Here is an 18,113-nt window from a genome sequence, read left to right on the forward strand (position 1 = left end):
GAAAACATAACAAAACACTACAGATAGGAGCATGATAACATGAATGTACATTAATTAATCGAGTGTCTCTATGGTGATGTCCCATTTAGTACACGCAAAAACTTAATTTATATCAGGTGGCCTGCACCACCCACATGCAGTCCTAGTAGATCACGCGCAACAAACCCACTAGTTTGAACAAACTGTTTAGCATGTGGTATTTGGATCTTGGTAGATCTGGGGCCGTACTTATCAAGCTTCTTAGAATTACTCCTAAGAAGTCTGCTAAGAGTTGACTTAAGAGTAAATAAATTCTTCGCTGAAAGCTGCACTTAAAAGTTAGTTATCAAGCGTCTTACTCACACTTTCAGCGAAGTGTAGGACTGAATCTTAAGTGTCACACTCAGAGCTGAATTACGACATTACTATGTGCCGTAAACGCAATTTTAGGTGACGTCATTTCTGTGTCCATAGAAATGACCAATCACGGAATGGAATCCGTTTTCTAAGAATAAAGAAATATCTTGGAAATATTTAAATGGACAATGGGAGTGTATATTTTGACAATAAACTACAAAATAATACAAAACAAACTAGTCCCCGCCGGCACTCACGCTACCGCTCCCTCTCTTCTCTCGCCCACTCACTCACTGACGTCACTCACCTCACGGCCACACACATACGCTACTGTCATAACATTTTCTTTCCAATTCATTAATTAGGCAACTAATTTGAAACTGGTGTGGGTGGCTCTATATATACTAGCCCACTGCAGACACATGCAGAAATCAACAAGGAATCGAAAAGTATTAAATCTGTGACAAAAATAATATCCGCTCTGTCTAAACGATACCGTTTGATCAGCTGCTCGTCATCAAAAAAAAACCAAAACATTGTTCCATTCCCTGAACGTTCGCGCACGTCTCTCTCGCCTCAGTGCCATCCCCTGCTGGCAACTCCTAACCACTTAAGACACCTCTGAAGGTCTCTTAAATATCGTGGAGAGTAGGAGTGATTCTTAGACTTAAGAACGTTGATAAAAAGCTTTTATTCTTAAGTTTGAGAGTAGGACTAAATTTCGCAAATTCTCAGGACTTAAGTGTAAAATGGCACTCTAAGAAGCTTGATAAGTACAGCCCCTGGTCCTAAGTGTGTTTTGTCTCACCAATTGTATGATATAGTAAGCAAATAAGACAGAATGTACTGCAACACATGCAAACATTGAGTTATGCTGGTCAGAGCATGTTTGCACCATATGTGGCCTTTTAGTAGTTTAGTGTTTTGAGTCAAAAAAGCGAACAATCATATGAATCGTTATAATGTTTCCTAATGAAATTCAATTAGCTGATATGAAAAAGCGTATCGGTTTACTGTCTATACTCTATATCCGTGTTTTTCAACCTTTTTTGAGCCAAGGCACATTTTTTTCATCAAAAAAATACGGAGGCACACCAGCAGCAGAAAAGGTTAAAAAATGAAACTCCACGAGGTTGTCGTGTTTATTTTGAGTTTGTTGTTGTTTCCTGTGTGTAGTGCTTTAGTTCCTGTCTTGCGCTGTTATTTTGGTGACCTTTCCTGTTTTGTTGGTGTTCTCCTGTAGCAGCTTCACACCTTCCTTTGAGTGCTATTGCCCACACCTGCTTTGTTTTCGCAATCAAGACTATTTAAGTTGTTCGTACGCTATCCTCCTTTGTGGGGACATTGTTGATTGTCATGTCATGTACGGATGTGCTTTGTGGACGCCGTCTTTGCTCCACACGCTGTAAGTTTTTGCTGTCGTCCAGCATTCTGTTTTTGTTTTCTTTGCAGCCAGTTCAGTTCTACTTTTGTTTTACATAGCCATCCCTATGCTTCAGTGGCTTTTCCTAGCAGGACTTGCCTTTTCTTCATTTTTGGTTTAAGCGTTACATACCTTTTTACCTGCACGCTGTCTCCCGCTGTGCTCTGCATATTGGGATCACGACAAACCCTCCTCGACGCATTCCGACTTGTACAAAGCAATGAACTCCCTGCTGCCACCTACTGACATGAGTATTACAAGATTACCCTGCCAAGCGCAACACAGCACAGGCACTAGACAACGGCACATTATTATGATTATTGATTTGCAAAAAATATTTTTTGCACCAATTAGGTGAAGTTGCATAATTTCCCACGGCACACCAGACAATATATCACGGCACACTAATGTGCCGCGGCACAGTGGTTGAAAATCACTGCTCTATATGATGTAACAGTAATAATACTGTTTTCAAATGAATGTATTTCTAATTATAATATACCGTACCTCACTATTGGCAAGCTCAGATTGCTTACACTTTCAGACTTCAGGTTCCAAGTAGTATATATAAGTGGAATACAAACTAATAATTATATTTAGATGTGAAGGATATTGATGTCGTCACTATCCATGGTGCTGATTGTGTGTTGCTATAGTTGTTTTCATACGACAGAAATTAGTGTTCTTAAATTTAAGAAATAAGCATGGGCACAGTCAATGCTTTTTACACAACGTGATACTTCACATGCCTGATTGTAATGTGTTTTATATTGACAATAACAGTGGGAATTGTGTCTTGTGGGAGGAAATGGTTTACTTCCTTTATGTAAAAAGACAATTTGTAAATGATGCATACATTTTTCCACTGCACCATTTAAGAGATTTTAAATTGTTTATTATCAATTTGTGAAAATAACGAGACATCTATTTTAGAAATAATTCATGAAAATATCAGCTTAAGTATTAAGTCCAAAAATTATGTGCACAGACATATACATGCACTAATGTAATGTTGCGCTATAAGTGGAAAAGTAAATAAAGACCATATTGTACAAGCTCCATGTGGAATATGGTGTTGGTTGTGAGTGTAGTTGTGTAAAAATTCCACTAGAGGGCAATATAGACTAGGATACTGTAAACATAATGCAGTTGGACTGGACTCCTCCCAGAGAGGAGGATGTCGTTCGTATCCAAATGAAACAAAGAGATTAGACAGTGAGAGAGGAGATCACTGTGGTAACTTGTGCTCTTTTTCAAGGACCACTGGAAAAGGTTCTTAGCCGAAATACACTTTATTAAAGTACTGCAGAGTTACTATTAATACAGACACGGAGCCGACGTAACATTGCTGTCTATCGGAGGATCACGTACACAACACAGAAGTCCTAGGGACATCACATAGTAAACAGCACATGCGAAAATCATCCATTCCTTATCCTACAGCGACACCAAGTGGGCACTTGGCTATATTGCCGTTGTTCTAATGAGTGCAACTTAATAATGCTTTCATGAATGTTCACATTATAACACTTCTCCCCCTTTAGATTCCAACATTCCCAAAAATATAAATGGACTTTGAGAAAACCCAAAACGGTGGTTATCATTAGCTGGCGTACACATAAACTTAAAGTACTGTCTCAGCAACTGTTTAGCAATATAAACCTGAAAACATGAAAACATGGCAGATTTAAACTTTCAGTCACACATTCAGTCTGTCTGGAGGTTTGCGAGTGCGATGCGACCTTCGCACTACCTCTGGTGACCCAGCAGACACCGCTGGTGTGGGTGACTTCGGTGGATCTGGTGTAGGGAGACTGGGAGAGGTCTGGATGTCAGTGTGAGAGTGTCCATCCTCTCCAGAGGAAACAGAAGCCTCTGTCCTTGTCTCAGACTCTGGCGAACCCACCCCTACTGCTGTTGGTCCAGCCCCTGGAAACTCAGTGGAACTGTCTGTCTCTGAGCCTGTATCCTGCCGCAGGCGCACATGGTCCTGATGTCTGCGGAAGATACGTCCATCAGTCAGCTTAACAACGTAGGAAACTGGCCCACTCCTCTTGAGAATAATCCCAGGTAGCCACTGCTGGTTGTTGTTGCTGCTGAAGTTTCTCACATAGACACAGTCATCTGGTTTCAACTGTCTCTCACGTGCATGTTGATCATGTCTTTCTTTCTGTTTTTCCTGCTTTCCCTGCACTTTTGCCTTCATGTCCGGACGCAGCAGGTCCAGTCTTGACTTGGGCCGACGCCCCATCAGCATCTCTGCTGGCGTGCGCCCCGTTGTAGTCTGTGGCGTGAGGCGGTATTTAAACAGGAATCGTGAAAGCTGAGTGCTGAGTGAGTCACCTGTCATTCGCTTCAGGCCCTCCTTCACTGTCTGAACAGCCCGCTCCGCCAGTCCATTTGAGGCTGGGTGGAAAGGAGCTGTTCTTATGTGATGAATGCCGTTCTGTTGCATGAACTCACTGAACAACTCGCTGGTGAAAGTCGGACCATTATCAGTGACTAGTGTGTCAGGCAAGCCGTGTACTGCAAACACTTGCCTGAGTTTGTCGATGGTTGTGGGGGCTGTGATGTTGCTCATGATGTGGGCCTCAATCCATTTAGAATGCGCATCCACCATTAGGAGAAACATCTGCCCCTTAAAAGGGCCCGCAAAGTCCATATGTAGCCTAGACCAGGGACGGTCTGGCCACTCCCATGGGTGCAAAGGAGCAGGTGGAGGCATGTTCTGATTAATCTGACACTGCGTGCATCCTTTCACTTTGTCCTCCAGATCCTTATCCAGTCCTGGCCACCAGACATAGGATCTTGCGAGGCTTTTCATCCGCGATGCACCTGGATGAGTCTCATGTATTTCCTCCACAATCTGTGAACGGCCTGGGGGAGGTACAATGACCCTCGCACCCCAAAAGATGCAGCCATCTTGCAGACTCAGTTCAGTTTTACGTTTAGTATAAGGCCTCAACTCCTCTCCTTCTATCACACTGGGCCAGCCTTGTAAAAGGAAAGTTTTTACTTGGGACATGACTGGGTCCCTCTCTGTCCACTGTTTGATCCGGGATGCTTTCACAGGTGTCTCTTCCAGCTTTTCCAGTGAGAAAACAGTCTCTGGAGGCACATAAGTAACAGCAGGCGTGTCAGGTAAAGGCAGCCGACTCAGTGCATCGGCATTTGCGTTATCCTTACCTGCTCTGTACTCTATGGCGTACTGGTAGGCTGACAGTGTGAGCGCCCAACGTTGTATCCTGGCTGAGGCCAGCGGTGGGATACATTTGGTCTCACTGAACAGGCTCATCAGTGGCTTATGGTCTGTGTAGATCTTGAATGCGCGACCATAGAGATACTGATGAAAGCGCTTGACAGCGAACACGATGGCCAGACCTTCTTTGTCTAGCTGTGAGTATCCCTGCTCCGCTTTTGTCAGGGTACGTGAAGCAAAGCCAACCGGCTTCTCTGATCCGTCCTCCATTACATGCGAAAGAACTGCCCCGACTCCATAGGGCGAGGCGTCGCATGAAAGTGTTATCTGTTTATCCGGGTCATAGTGAACCAGGAGCGTTGCTGAATGGAGGAGCTCTTTCACTTCCTTGAAAGCTGCCTCCTGCTCCTCACACCACTGCCATTTCGTGTCATTGTGAAGCAACTTGTACAGTGGGGCCAAAACTTTTGAGAGGTCGGGCAGAAACTTGCCATAATAGTTCACCATGCCTAAGAACGATCTGAGTTCAGTGATGCATTTGGGGTTTGGAGCTTCCTTAATAGCTCTCACTTTGTCTTCCACTGGGCAGAGTCCCTGTGCTGTGATCCTGTGTCCCAGATAGGTCACACTTGGTGCTAGAAACACACATTTGCTGCGCTTTAATCGCAGCCCTGCTTCTGAGAGTCTCTTCAGCACCTCTTCCAAGTTAGCCAGATGCTCCACCTCCGTGGCCCCTGTGACCAAAATATCATCTAAGTACACTGCTACATGCGGAATCCCCTGCAGCAGAGTGTCCATTGTTCTTTGGAAAATGGCAGGACTGGATGCCACTCCAAACACCAGGCGATTGTATTTGAATAAACCTTTGTGTGTGTTGATCGTGACGTACTCTTTTGAATCCTCGTCGAGCAGTAGCTGTTGGTAGGCCTGGCTCATGTCCAGCTTTGTGAACAGCTTACCCCCTGCCAGGGTCGCAAACAGGTCGTCTATGCGTGGCAATGGATACTCCTCCAGCTTAGAGACCTGATTCACTGTGACTTTGTAGTCCCCGCATATCCGTGCAGTTTTGTCCTCCTTTAACACTGGAACAATGGGTGCTGCCCACCTTGAAAACTGGACGGGCTTGATGATGCCCAGCTTCTGTAATCGTTCCAGTTCCTCTTCAACTTTGCCTTTCATGGCATAGGGCACTGCTCTGGGCTTGAAAAACCTAGGTGTGGCTTCAGGGTCAACATGGAGCTTTACTGTCATGCCCTTAAGTGTTCCCAGCTCATCCTTGAACACATCACTGTATCGCTGCAGAGTGACCTCTGTTGTGCTTGCATATTTTATTTCATGCCAGTTGAGTCGGATTTTTCTAAGCACATCGCGGCCCAAAAGACTGGGCCCTCTGCCTTTAGCGATCACCAGCCTGCCTTTAGCTTTTTGACCCTCTGCTAAAATGTCCACATAAACCACTCCCAAATGAGGAATGGGCTGCCCTGTATAGGTCCTAAGTTTGAGCTTTGATGGGCGGATGGGAGGCTGGTTAAACCCCCACGTCCTCCTGTAAGTGTCTTCACTGATAACGGAGGCTGTAGCTCCTGAATCAATCTCAAACTTAATGTCCTGCCCTCCTACAGTGACTGTTGCATAGTAAGGCTCAGGTGGTTCTTCATCCGTTTCCACACCAAACATGTTAAAAGAACACACAGCCTCTTTATCTTCTTCATCTAGGTGATGTGTGGCTGCCTGAGCCTGCTGCATTTTTCCCAGCCCCGGCTTGCCCTTCCCCTTTGAGCTTCTGCACTTTTTGGCTAAATGTCCCTTTTTGTTACAAGCATGACAAACAACGTCTTTAAATTTACAGTCATTTGCATAGTGTCCCCCTCCACAACGAAAACACTCCACTTTTCTTTCATGCTTACCAGTCTCTCTCCTGACATGGTGCACTGCTGCTGTTTGTGCTCCTCCATGTCCTTTCTGGATATCCTTGGCATTATTAGCAGCCATCTCCATGCCTTGGGAGATTTCCAGAGCTTTCTTGAACGTCAGTGGTGGAGTTTCCCCCAGCAGGCGGCGTTGTGTGGCGTCATTATTAATGCCGCACACTAATCTGTCACGTAGCATATCATCTAACACTGCCCCGAAATCACAATGTTCTGACAGCTGCCGTAACTCGGCTACAAAGTTAGCCACAGACTGACCTTGCCTCCTGAAGTAGCTGTGAAACTTGAATCTCTGGACTATCACAGAAGGTTTTGGATTGTGGTGGTTTCCCACGAGCGTGACAAGATCATCATATGGGATCTCTCCCGGTTTCCGCGGTGTGGCCAAGTTCCTTATCAACTTATAAGTCTTTGCTCCACACGCACTCAGGAGAATAGAGCGCTTTTTATCCTCTTCTGTAATCCCATTAGCAGAGAAAAAGTGTCCCAACCTTTCTTCATACTCCGTCCAGTCCTCGTGTCCCTCCACAAATTCACCGACAGTCCCATATGTAGCCATCCTAGCTTGAGGCTCCCTCTCCACGCAGCTCTTCTGTAGCTCCGGGTGCCTTTTATTATTTCCTCTTCAAGCTGCTCCTCTGCAGCCGCCGACACACACTGCCGTCCTCCGTTCTGCTTCACTGCTGCGAACTGCGTCTCTCCTCTGTGTTTTTCCTCGGCGCCGTCGGTCACGCACGGCCGCCTAGCTTACTTAGCACACTTAGCTTAGCTTACAAAACAACAAACCGGAGACACACGAAAAAAACAAAAACCAGTTCACCTCGTCGCCAAAAATATGTGGTAACTTGTGCTCTTTTTCAAGGACCACTGGAAAAGGTTCTTAGCCGAAATACACTTTATTAAAGTACTGCAGAGTTACTATTAATACAGACACGGAGCCGACGTAACATTGCTGTCTATCGGAGGATCACGTACACAACACAGAAGTCCTAGGGACATCACATAGTAAACAGCACATGCGAAAATCATCCATTCCTTATCCTACAGCGACACCAAGTGGGCACTTGGCTATATTGCCGTTGTTCTAATGAGTGCAACTTAATAATGCTTTCATGAATGTTCACATTATAACAATCACGACAAGCATTTTTGGCTGCACTGTCTGTCTGCTGATACATGTTTTCTTCTAATTTGGATATATATTTTCGGACAGCATTTGGACATTTTATATTTATGACTTATATGGATGTAAGGGAAGATGAGTACTGCAAGAAGATGGAGCTCTGTGCGGATGTTTGTGCTCTTTGTGCTGCTGGAGTGTTACTGGGAAGCGGTGTGCGGCCAGCTCTCTTACTCTGTGGCGGAGGAGGTGAATGCGCGGACCGTTGTGGGGAACATTGCTAAGGATTTGAACCTAAACGTCCAGGATTTGGAGTCCCGCATGTTTCGGATCGTTGAAGGAACCAAGAGGAAATATTTGGAGGTAGACCTAAAGACTGGAGTCCTCTATGTTAATGAGAGAATAGATCGAGAGGAACTGTGTGGAGACCAATCCAAATGTTCACTCAGTGTAGAGGCTGTGATTAATAACCCTTTAAAACTGTACCGCATTGAAATTATAATATTAGATGTAAATGACAATTATCCTTCGTTTTCAGAACATGTTCAGGTATTAAATATTAGTGAGACAACCGCAGCAGGAGCAAAATTTCCTCTGCATGCAGCTCATGACGCAGACGTTGGTAAAAATACTGTAAATTCATACAAGCTTAGCCAAAACGAATATTTCTCTCTAGAAGCACATAAAGGACAAAGTGTGACGACAGAATTAGTGCTTCAGCGGCTTTTAGACCGAGAAAAACAGCCTCTGATCAAACTCACATTGACTGCTATTGATGGAGGAACACCAGCTAAATCAGGAACTATGACTATTGTTGTCAATGTACTGGACAGTAATGATAATGCTCCTGTATTCAGTCAAAGTCTATACAAAGCTACAATGCATGAGAATGTTAAGATTGGCACGTCAATAATAACATTAAATGCTACTGATTTAGATGCAGGACAAAACGGACAAGTGTTCTTCTCTTTCAGTGAAGGAAGTAGAAGGAAACAGACAAATATGTTCTCTATTGATGAAAACACTGGAACAGTTAGAAACAAGGAAAACATTGATTTTGAAGAAACTAATGCATTTGAGCTTAGAGTACAAGCTAGTGATGGAGGCTCTTCCCCCTTAACCTCTCACACCAAATTATTAATAGAAGTTTTAGATGTCAATGACAATGCCCCTGAAATTTCAGTGACATCATTGTTAAACACAGTGAAAGAAGATGCAACAATTGGAACTGCCATTGCAATTGTCTCTGTGTTGGACAAAGATGGAGGTAAAAATGGTTTGGTGCAAAGTACAATTAACAACAATGTGCTTTTTAAACTTGAGTCAAATTATAAGAATTCATATTCTTTAGTTGTTGATGGTCCTCTTGACAGAGAGAGTGTATCTATGTACACTATTAGCATCACTGCAACTGATGAAGGAAGTCCACCTCTGTCCAGCACCAGTGTTATTAATGTGCACATCTCAGATGTTAATGACAACCCGCCTCACTTCTCAGAGCCCCTCATTAATGTTTACATCAAAGAAAATAGTCCACCAGGAGCAGTAATTCATAGAGTGACTGCAGTTGATGACGACATTGATCAAAATGGGCAAGTGAGTTATTCGTTTGTACAAAGTAGCACTGACTCCATGCCACTAACTACAATGATAAACATCAACTCAGAGAGTGGAGATATAGTCAGTTTGCAGTCCTTTGACTATGAGAAGTTAAAGACGTTCCAGTTTAAAGTTCAGGCCACAGACTCTGGTGTTCCTCCACTCAGCAGCAACGTGACTGTCAATGTTTTTATCCTGGATGAGAATGACAACAGTCCCACCATTCTGGCGCCATATTCTGAGCACAGCTCCATTAACAGTGAGAGCATCCCCTACTCTGCTGAAGCGGGATACTTTGTGGCAAAGATCAGGGCTGTAGACGCAGACTCTGGATACAATGCACTGCTCTCCTATCACCTGTCTGAGCCCAAAGGCAACAACAACAACCTCTTCCGGATCGGAACCAGCACCGGGGAGATTCGCACCAAGAGGAGAATGAGTGACAATGACCTGAAAAGTCACCCCTTGGTGGTGTCGGTGTGTGATCATGGAGAAGCCTCCCTGTCAGCTACTGTGTCTATTGATGTGGTGGTGCTTGAAAGCACAGCTGACATCCACACTCAGTTCAGACATGTGCCCATAAAGGAGGAGAACTTCTCCGACTTACACCTGTACCTGCTCATCGCCATTGTGGCCGTGTCACTCATCTTTCTGCTCAGCCTCATCACTTTAGTAGCCGTCAGATGCCACAGACAGACAGACGGCACTTTCGGCAGGTACGGCGCCCCCATGATCACCACCCATCCTGACGGGAGCTGGTCTTACTCCAAAGCTACTCAGCAGTATGACGTGTGTTTCAGCTCAGACACACTCAAGAGTGACGTAGTGGTTTTCCCCGCACCCTATCCACCTGTAGATGCTGAACTGATCAGTATTAATGGAGGCGACACCTTTACCAGGACTCAAACTTTACCTAACACTGACAAGGTGAGTCCAATATACATCCTCTCTTTATGATGCATTTTATTGTCATGTCCCATGCTTGTGTGGTAAACTTCAATAGTTTGAGGGGATATAACACATCTCCAAAGTATCCACTATTTTTATATTTAAATAAATGATTTTTAACATGTAACTATATTTTGTAGTAATATTGGAGGAGATATTCATACCAGGACTCAGACTTAACTCTAAGAAACTATACTGTCGGGTATATAAGTGATTTGTCTCGCCAATTGTACATTCCAATGGATGATAAGTAAACTATTAAGGTAACACTAAGTTATGTTGGTATCCACGAGTTTGCACAATCTCTGACCTTTTAGTAGTTTAGTGTCATTTTAAGACAGCCAACAAAAAAATGTATGGTTATAATAGTGACTAAAAAAATGAAAAACCTTGTATAAAAAGCCTGTTGGTTTACAAACTCATACTGAGATGGTAACACCAATAGTACTGTTTACAAATGAATGTATTTCTAATTAAAATATGCATTACTGTCGGCAAGCTCAGATTGCCTACACTTTGGTACTCAGTTTCCAAGTAGTAGTTATAAATTGAATAGAGACTAATAATTATATTGAGATGTTGAGGACAGAGATGCTGTGTCTCGCTATCCGCGTGCTGATTGTGTGTTTTGATTGTTGTTTTCATACAAGTAAAACAGGTGTTCTTACATTTAAGAATTAATCATGGACACAGTCAATGGCTTTTACACATTGTGATATTCCATATGCAGGATTTTAATTTGTTTTTAAATCAAAAATATAAAAATGTGAATTGTGTCTTGTGGGAGTAAAGGGTACATCCTTTGTTATAAAAATTGCATGTTTAAATGTTATGCATTTGTGTACTATGAACAACATTGTATGTTGCTTATATCTTGAAAAAACATCATGGAAAAACAATCTTAAGTACAAGCATAATGTGCCCACGCATACTGTCACTTATGGAGTGTTTGTGGGAAAGTAATCACTAACCATATAGCTTTATGTACACCTTATGATTAATATGGTGTTTGTGTTGCGTGTAGTTGTGTAAAAAGTCCACTAGAGGGCAATATTGACCAGGACACTGTAAACGTGTAATGCGGTTGGCCAGGACTCCTCCCAGAGAGGAGGACGTCCTTCCCATCCGAGTGAAACAAAGAGATTAGACAGTGGTAGAGGAGATCACGACAAGCGCTGCACCGTCTGTCTGATGACATATTTTTCTCATTTGGATATATCTTTTTGGACAATATTGGGCATCATTTTGTATGCCTTAAGTGGATGTATGGAATGATGAATGCTGCAGGAAGATGGAGCTCTGTGCGGATGTTTGTGCTCTTTGTGCTGCTGGAGTGTTACTGGGAAGCGGTGTGCAGCCAGCTCTCTTACTCTGTGGCGGAGGAGGTGAATGCGGGGACCGTTGTGGGGAACATTGCTAAGGATTTGAACCTGAACGTCCAGGATTTGGAGTCCCGCATGTTTCAGATCGTTGCAGGAACCAAGAAGAAATATTTGGAGGTAAACCTAAAGACTGGAGTCCTCTATGTTAATGAGAGAATAGATCGAGAGGAACTGTGTGGAGACCAATCCAAATGTTCACTCAGTGTAGAGGCTGTGATTAATAATCCTTTAAAACTGTACCGTATTGAAATCATAATATTAGATGTAAATGACAATCAGCCTTCGTTTTCAGAACATGTTCAGGTATTAAATATTAGTGAGACAACCGCAGCAGGAGCAAAATATCCTCTGCATGCAGCTCATGACGCAGACGTTGGTAAAAATACTGTAAAATCTTACAGGCTTAGCCAAAACGAATATTTCTCTCTAGAAGCACATAAAGGACAGAGTGTGACGTCAGAATTAGTGCTTCAGCGGCTTTTAGACCGAGAAAAACAGCCCCTGATCAAACTCACATTGACTGCTATTGATGGAGGAACACCAACTAAATCAGGAACTATGACTATTGTTGTCAATGTACTGGACATTAATGATAACGCTCCTGTATTCAGTCAAAGTCTCTACAAAGCTACAATCCATGAGAATGATAAGATTGGCACGTCAATAATAACATTAAATGCTACTGATTTAGATGCAGGACAAAACGGACAAGTGTTCTTTTCTTTCAGTGAAGGAAGTAGAAGGAAACAGACAAATATGTTCTCAATTGATGAAAAAACTGGAACAGTTAGAAACAAGGAAAACATTGATTTTGAAGAAACAAATGCATTTGAGCTTAGAGTACAAGCTAGTGATGGAGGCTCTTCCCCCTTAACCTCTCACACCAAATTATTAATAGAAGTTTTAGATGTCAATGACAATGCCCCTGAAATTTCAGTGACATCATTGTTAAACACAGTGAAAGAAGATGCAACAATTGGAACTGCCATTGCAATTGTCTCTGTGTTGGACAAAGATGGAGGTAAAAATGGTTTGGTGCAAAGTACAATTAACAACAATGTGCCTTTTAAACTTCAGTCAAATTATAAGAATTCATATTCTTTAGTTGTTGATGGTCCTCTTGACAGAGAGAGTGTATCTATGTACACTATTAGCATCACTGCAACTGATGAAGGAAGTCCACCTCTGTCCAGCACCAGTGTTATTAATGTGCACATCTCAGATGTTAATGACAACCCGCCTCACTTCTCAGAGCCCCTCATTAATGTTTACATCAAAGAAAATAGTCCACCAGGATCAGTAATTCATAGAGTGACTGCAGTTGATGACGACATTGATCAAAATGGGCAAGTGAGTTATTCATTTGTACAAAGTAGCACTGACTCCATGCCACTAACTACAATGATAAACATCAACTCAGAGAGTGGAGATATAGTCAGTTTGCAGTCCTTTGACTATGAGAAGTTAAATACGTTCCAGTTTAAAGTTCAGGCCACAGACTCTGGTGTTCCTCCACTCAGCAGCAACGTGACTGTGAATGCTTTTATCCTGGATGAGAATGACAACAGTCCCACCATTCTGGCGCCATATTCTGAGCACAGCTCCATTAACAGTGAGAGCATCCCCTACTCTGCTGAAGCGGGATACTTTGTGGCAAAGATCAGGGCTGTAGACGCAGACTCTGGATACAATGCACTGCTCTCCTATCACCTGTCTGAGCCCAAAGGCAACAACAACAATCTCTTCCGGATCGGAACCAGCACCGGGGAGATTCGCACCAAGAGGAGAATGAGTGACAATGACCTGAAAAGTCACCCCTTGGTGGTGTCGGTGTGTGATCATGGAGAAGCCTCCCTGTCAGCTACTGTGTCTATTGATGTGGTGGTGCTTGAAAGCACAGCTGACATCCACACTCAGTTCAGACATGTGCCCATAAAGGAGGAGAACTTCTCCGACTTACACCTGTACCTGCTCATCGCCATTGTGGCCGTGTCACTCATCTTTCTGCTCAGCCTCATCACTTTAGTAGCCGTCAGATGCCACAGACAGACAGACGGCACTTTCGGCAGGTACGGCGCCCCCATGATCACCACCCATCCTGACGGGAGCTGGTCTTACTCCAAAGCTACTCAGCAGTATGACGTGTGTTTCAGCTCAGACACACTCAAGAGTGACGTAGTGGTTTTCCCAGCACCCTATCCACCTGTTGATGCTGAACTGATCAGTATTAATGGAGAAGACACCTTTACCAGGACTCAGACTTTACCTAACACTGACAAGGTGAGTCCAATATACATCCTCTCTTTATGATGCATTTTATTGACATATCCCATGCTTGTGTGGTAAACTTCAATAGTTTGAGGGGATATAACACATCTCCAAAGTATCCACTATTTTTATATTTAAATAAATTATTTTTAACATGTAACTATATTTTGTAGTAATATTGGAGGAGATATTCATACCAGGACTCAGACTTAACTCTAAGAAACTATACTGTCGGGTATATAAGTGATTTGTCTCGCCAATTGTACATTCCAATGGATGATAAGTAAACTATTAAGGTAACACTAATTTATGTTGGTATCCACGAGTTTTCACAATTCCTGACCTTTTAGTAGTTTAGTGTTATTTTAAGACAGCCAACAAAAAAATGTATGGTTATAATAGTGTCTAAAAAAATGAAAAACCTTGTATAAAAAGCCTGTTGGTTTACAAACTCATACTGAGATGGTAACACCAATAGTACTGTTTACAAATTAATGTATTTCTAATTAAAATATGCATTACTGTCGGCAAGCTCAGATTGCCTACACTTTGGTACTCAGTTTCCAAGTAGTAGTTATAAATTGAATAGAGACTAATAATTATATTGAGATGTTGAGGACAGAGATGCTGTGTCTCGCTATCCGCGTACTGATTGTATGTTTTGATTGTTGTTTTCATACAAGTAAAACAGGTGTTCATACATTGAAGAATTAATCATAGACACAGTCAATGGCTTTTACACATTGTGATATTTCACATGCAGGATTTTAATTTGTTTTTATTTAAAAAATATAAAAATGGGAATTGTGTCTTGTGGGAGTAAAGGGTACATCCTTTGTTATAAAAATGGCATGTTTAAATGTTATGCATTTGTGTACTATGAACAACATTGTATGTTGCTTATATCTTGGAAAAACATCATGGAAAAACAATTTTAAGTACAAGCATAATATGCCCACGCATACTGTCACTTATGGAGTGTTTGTGGGAAAGTAATCACTAACCATATAGCTTTATGTACACCTTATGATTAATATGGTGTTTGTGTTGCGTGTAGTTGTGTAAAAAGTCCACTAGAGGGCAATATTGACCAGGACACTGTAAACGTGTAATGCAGTCGGCCAGGACTCCTCCCAGAGAGGAGGACGTCCTCCCCATCCGAGTGAAACAAAGAGATTAGACAGTGGTAGAGGAGATCACGACAAGCATTTTTGACTGCACCGTCTGTCTGATGACATATTTTTCTCATTTGGATATATCTTTTTGGACAATATTGGGCATCCTTTTGTATGCCTTAAGTGGATGTATGGAATGATGAATGCTGCAGGAAGATGGAGCTCAGTGCGGATGTTTGTGCTCTTTGTGCTGCTGGAGTGTTACTGGGAAGCGGTGTGCAGCCAGCTCTCTTACTCTGTGGCGGAGGAGGTGAATGTAGGGACCGTTGTGGGGAACATTGCTAAGGATTTGAACCTAAACGTCCAGGATTTGGAGTCTCGCATGTTTCAAATCGTTGCAGGAACCAAGAGGAAATATTTGGAGGTAAACCTAAAGACTGGAGTCCTCTATGTTAATGAGAGAATAGATCGAGAGGAACTGTGTCGAGACCAATCTAAATGTTCACTCAGTGTAGAGGCTGTGATTAATAATCCTTTAAAACTGTACCGTATTGGAATTACAATATTAGATGTAAATGACAATTATCCTTCATTTTCCAAAAATATTCAGGTATTAAATATTAGTGAGAACACAGCAGCAGGAGCAAAATATCCTCTGCATGCAGCTCATGACGCAGATGTTGGTAAAAATACTGTAAATTCGTACAAGCTCAGTCCAAATGAATATTTCTCACTTGAGTCACACAAAGGACAAAGTGTGATGCCAGAATTAGTGCTTCAGAGGCTTTTAGACCGAGAAAAACAGCCCGTCATCAAACTCACATTGACTGCTATTGATGGAGGAACACCAGCTAAATCAGGAACTATGACTATTGTTGTCAATGTACTGGACAGTAATGATAACGCTCCTGTATTCAGTCAAAGTCTATACAAAGCTACAATATATGAGAATGATAAGATTGGCACGTCAATAATAACATTAAATGCTACTGATTTAGATGCAGGACAAAACGGACAAGTGTTCTTCTCTTTCAGTGAAGGAGGAAGAGGGAAACAAACAAATATTTTCTCTATTGATGAAAAAACTGGAACAGTAACAAACAAACAAAATATTGATTTTGAAGAAACTAATGCATTTGAGCTTAGAGTACAAGCTCGCGATGGTGCCCCCTCCCCTCTAAACTCACATACCAAATTGTTAATAGAAGTTTTAGATGTCAATGACAATGCCCCTGAAATTGCAGTTTCATCATTGCTAAAAACAGTGAGAGAGGATGCAACAATTGGAACTGCCATTGCAATTGTCTCTGTGTTGGACAAAGATGGAGGTAATAATGGTTTGGTGCACAGTAAAATTGATAACAATGTCCCCTTTAAACTTGCGTCAAATTATAAAAATTCATATTTTTTAATTATTGCTGGTCCTCTTGACAGAGAAAGTGTATCTATGTACACTATTAGCATCACTGCAACTGATGAAGGAAGTCCACCTCTGTCCAGCACCAGTCTTATTAATGTGCACATCTCAGATGTTAATGACAACCCGCCTCACTTCTCAGAGCCCCTCATTAATGTTTACATCAAAGAAAATAGTCCACCAGGAGCAGTAATTCATAGAGTGACTGCAGTTGATGACGACATTGATCAAAATGGGCAAGTGAGTTATTCGTTTCTACAAAGTAGCACTGACTCCATGCCACTAACTACAATGATAAACATCAACTCAGAGAGTGGAGATATAGTCAGTTTGCAGTCCTTTGACTATGAGAAGTTAAAGACGTTCCAGTTTAAAGTTCAGGCCACAGACTCTGGTGTTCCTCCACTCAGCAGCAACGTGACTGTCAACATGTTTATCCTGGATGAGAATGACAACAGTCCCACCATTCTGGCACCATATTCTGAGCACAGCTCCATTAACAGTGAGAGCATCCCCTACTCTGCTGAAGCGGGATACTTTGTGGCAAAGATCAGGGCTGTAGACGCAGACTCTGGATACAATGCACTGCTCTCCTATCACCTGTCTGAGCCCAAAGGCAACAACAACAACATCCTCTTCCGGATCGGAACCAGCACCGGGGAGATTCGCACCAAGAGGAGAATGAGTGACAATGACCTGAAAAGTCACCCCTTGGTGGTGTCGGTGTGTGATCATGGAGAAGCCTCCCTGTCAGCTACTGTGTCTATTGATGTGGTGGTGCTTGAAAGCACAGCTGACATCCACACTCAGTTCAGACATGTGCCCATAAAGGAGGAGAACTTCTCCGACTTACACCTGTACCTGCTCATCGCCATTGTGGCCGTGTCACTCATCTTTCTGCTCAGCCTCATCACTTTAGTAGCCGTCAGATGCCACAGACAGACAGACGGCACTTTCGGCAGATACGGCGCCCCCATGATCACCACCCATCCTGACGGGAGCTGGTCTTACTCCAAAGCTACTCAGCAGTATGACGTGTGTTTCAGCTCAGACACACTCAAGAGTGACGTAGTGGTTTTCCCCGCCCCCTATCCACCTGTTGATGCTGAACTGATCAGTATCAATGGAGGAGACACCTTTACCAGGACTCAGACTTTACCTAACACTGATAAGGTGAGTCCAATATACATCCTCTCTTTATGATGCATTTTATTGTCATGTCCCATGCTTGTGTGGTAAACTTCAATAGTTTGAGGGGAAATAACAAATCTCCAAAGTATCCACTATCTTTAGATGTAAAGAAATGATTTTTAACATGTAACTATAGTTAGTAGTAATATTGGAGGAGATATTCATACCAGGACTCAGACTTAACTCT

The 18,113-nt window shown here is 42.6% G+C and overlaps 4 protein-coding genes across 5 annotated transcripts in view; 3 read left to right on the forward strand and 1 right to left on the reverse strand.

Moving 5' to 3' along the window:
* Positions 1-18,113, forward strand: part of LOC133648190 (protocadherin alpha-C2-like) — a 206,226-nt gene that overhangs the window by 65,535 nt on the left and 122,578 nt on the right. The window contains exon 1 of one of the 2 annotated variants that reach the window (XM_062044023.1): positions 11,768-14,215. The exons of the other annotated variant lie outside the window; for it this stretch is intronic. Coding sequence (XP_061900007.1) covers positions 11,816-14,215 — 2,400 coding nt within the window. The 5' untranslated portion in view covers positions 11,768-11,815. Of the gene's footprint in view, positions 1-11,767; positions 14,216-18,113 lie in introns of those variants that run through there. 2 annotated transcript variants of the gene reach the window in all.
* Positions 3,175-7,445, reverse strand: LOC133648054 (uncharacterized protein K02A2.6-like). Its single transcript, XM_062043834.1, has 2 exons — positions 4,946-7,445; positions 3,175-4,867 (listed from the first exon to the last, which is right to left on the reverse strand). Exons 1-2 carry the CDS (start codon positions 7,443-7,445, stop codon positions 3,459-3,461), a joined length of 3,909 nt encoding a protein of 1,302 aa, XP_061899818.1. The 3' UTR covers positions 3,175-3,458.
* LOC133648055 (protocadherin alpha-10-like) lies at positions 8,026-10,562 on the forward strand. The gene has a single exon (XM_062043835.1). It carries the CDS (start codon positions 8,145-8,147, stop codon positions 10,560-10,562), a length of 2,418 nt encoding a protein of 805 aa, XP_061899819.1. The 5' UTR covers positions 8,026-8,144.
* LOC133648056 (protocadherin alpha-4-like) lies at positions 15,388-17,938 on the forward strand. The gene has a single exon (XM_062043836.1). It carries the CDS (start codon positions 15,506-15,508, stop codon positions 17,936-17,938), a length of 2,433 nt encoding a protein of 810 aa, XP_061899820.1. The 5' UTR covers positions 15,388-15,505.

The sequence above is a fragment of the Entelurus aequoreus genome, linkage group LG04 (genome assembly GCF_033978785.1).
Source record: "Entelurus aequoreus isolate RoL-2023_Sb linkage group LG04, RoL_Eaeq_v1.1, whole genome shotgun sequence".
Taxonomy (NCBI): Eukaryota; Metazoa; Chordata; class Actinopteri; order Syngnathiformes; family Syngnathidae; genus Entelurus; species Entelurus aequoreus.

Coding starts and splice junctions, on each gene's coding strand:
- LOC133648054 (XM_062043834.1), bottom strand. CDS start 7,445: ATGGCTACATATGGGACTGTCGGTGAATTTGTGGAGGGACACGAGGAC. Junction 4,868..4,945: donor CGCCATAGAGTACAGAGCAG/GTAAGGATAACG, acceptor ATGTGCCTCCAG/AGACTGTTTTCTCACTGGAA.
- LOC133648055 (XM_062043835.1), top strand. CDS start 8,145: ATGAGTACTGCAAGAAGATGGAGCTCTGTGCGGATGTTTGTGCTCTTT.
- LOC133648056 (XM_062043836.1), top strand. CDS start 15,506: ATGTATGGAATGATGAATGCTGCAGGAAGATGGAGCTCAGTGCGGATG.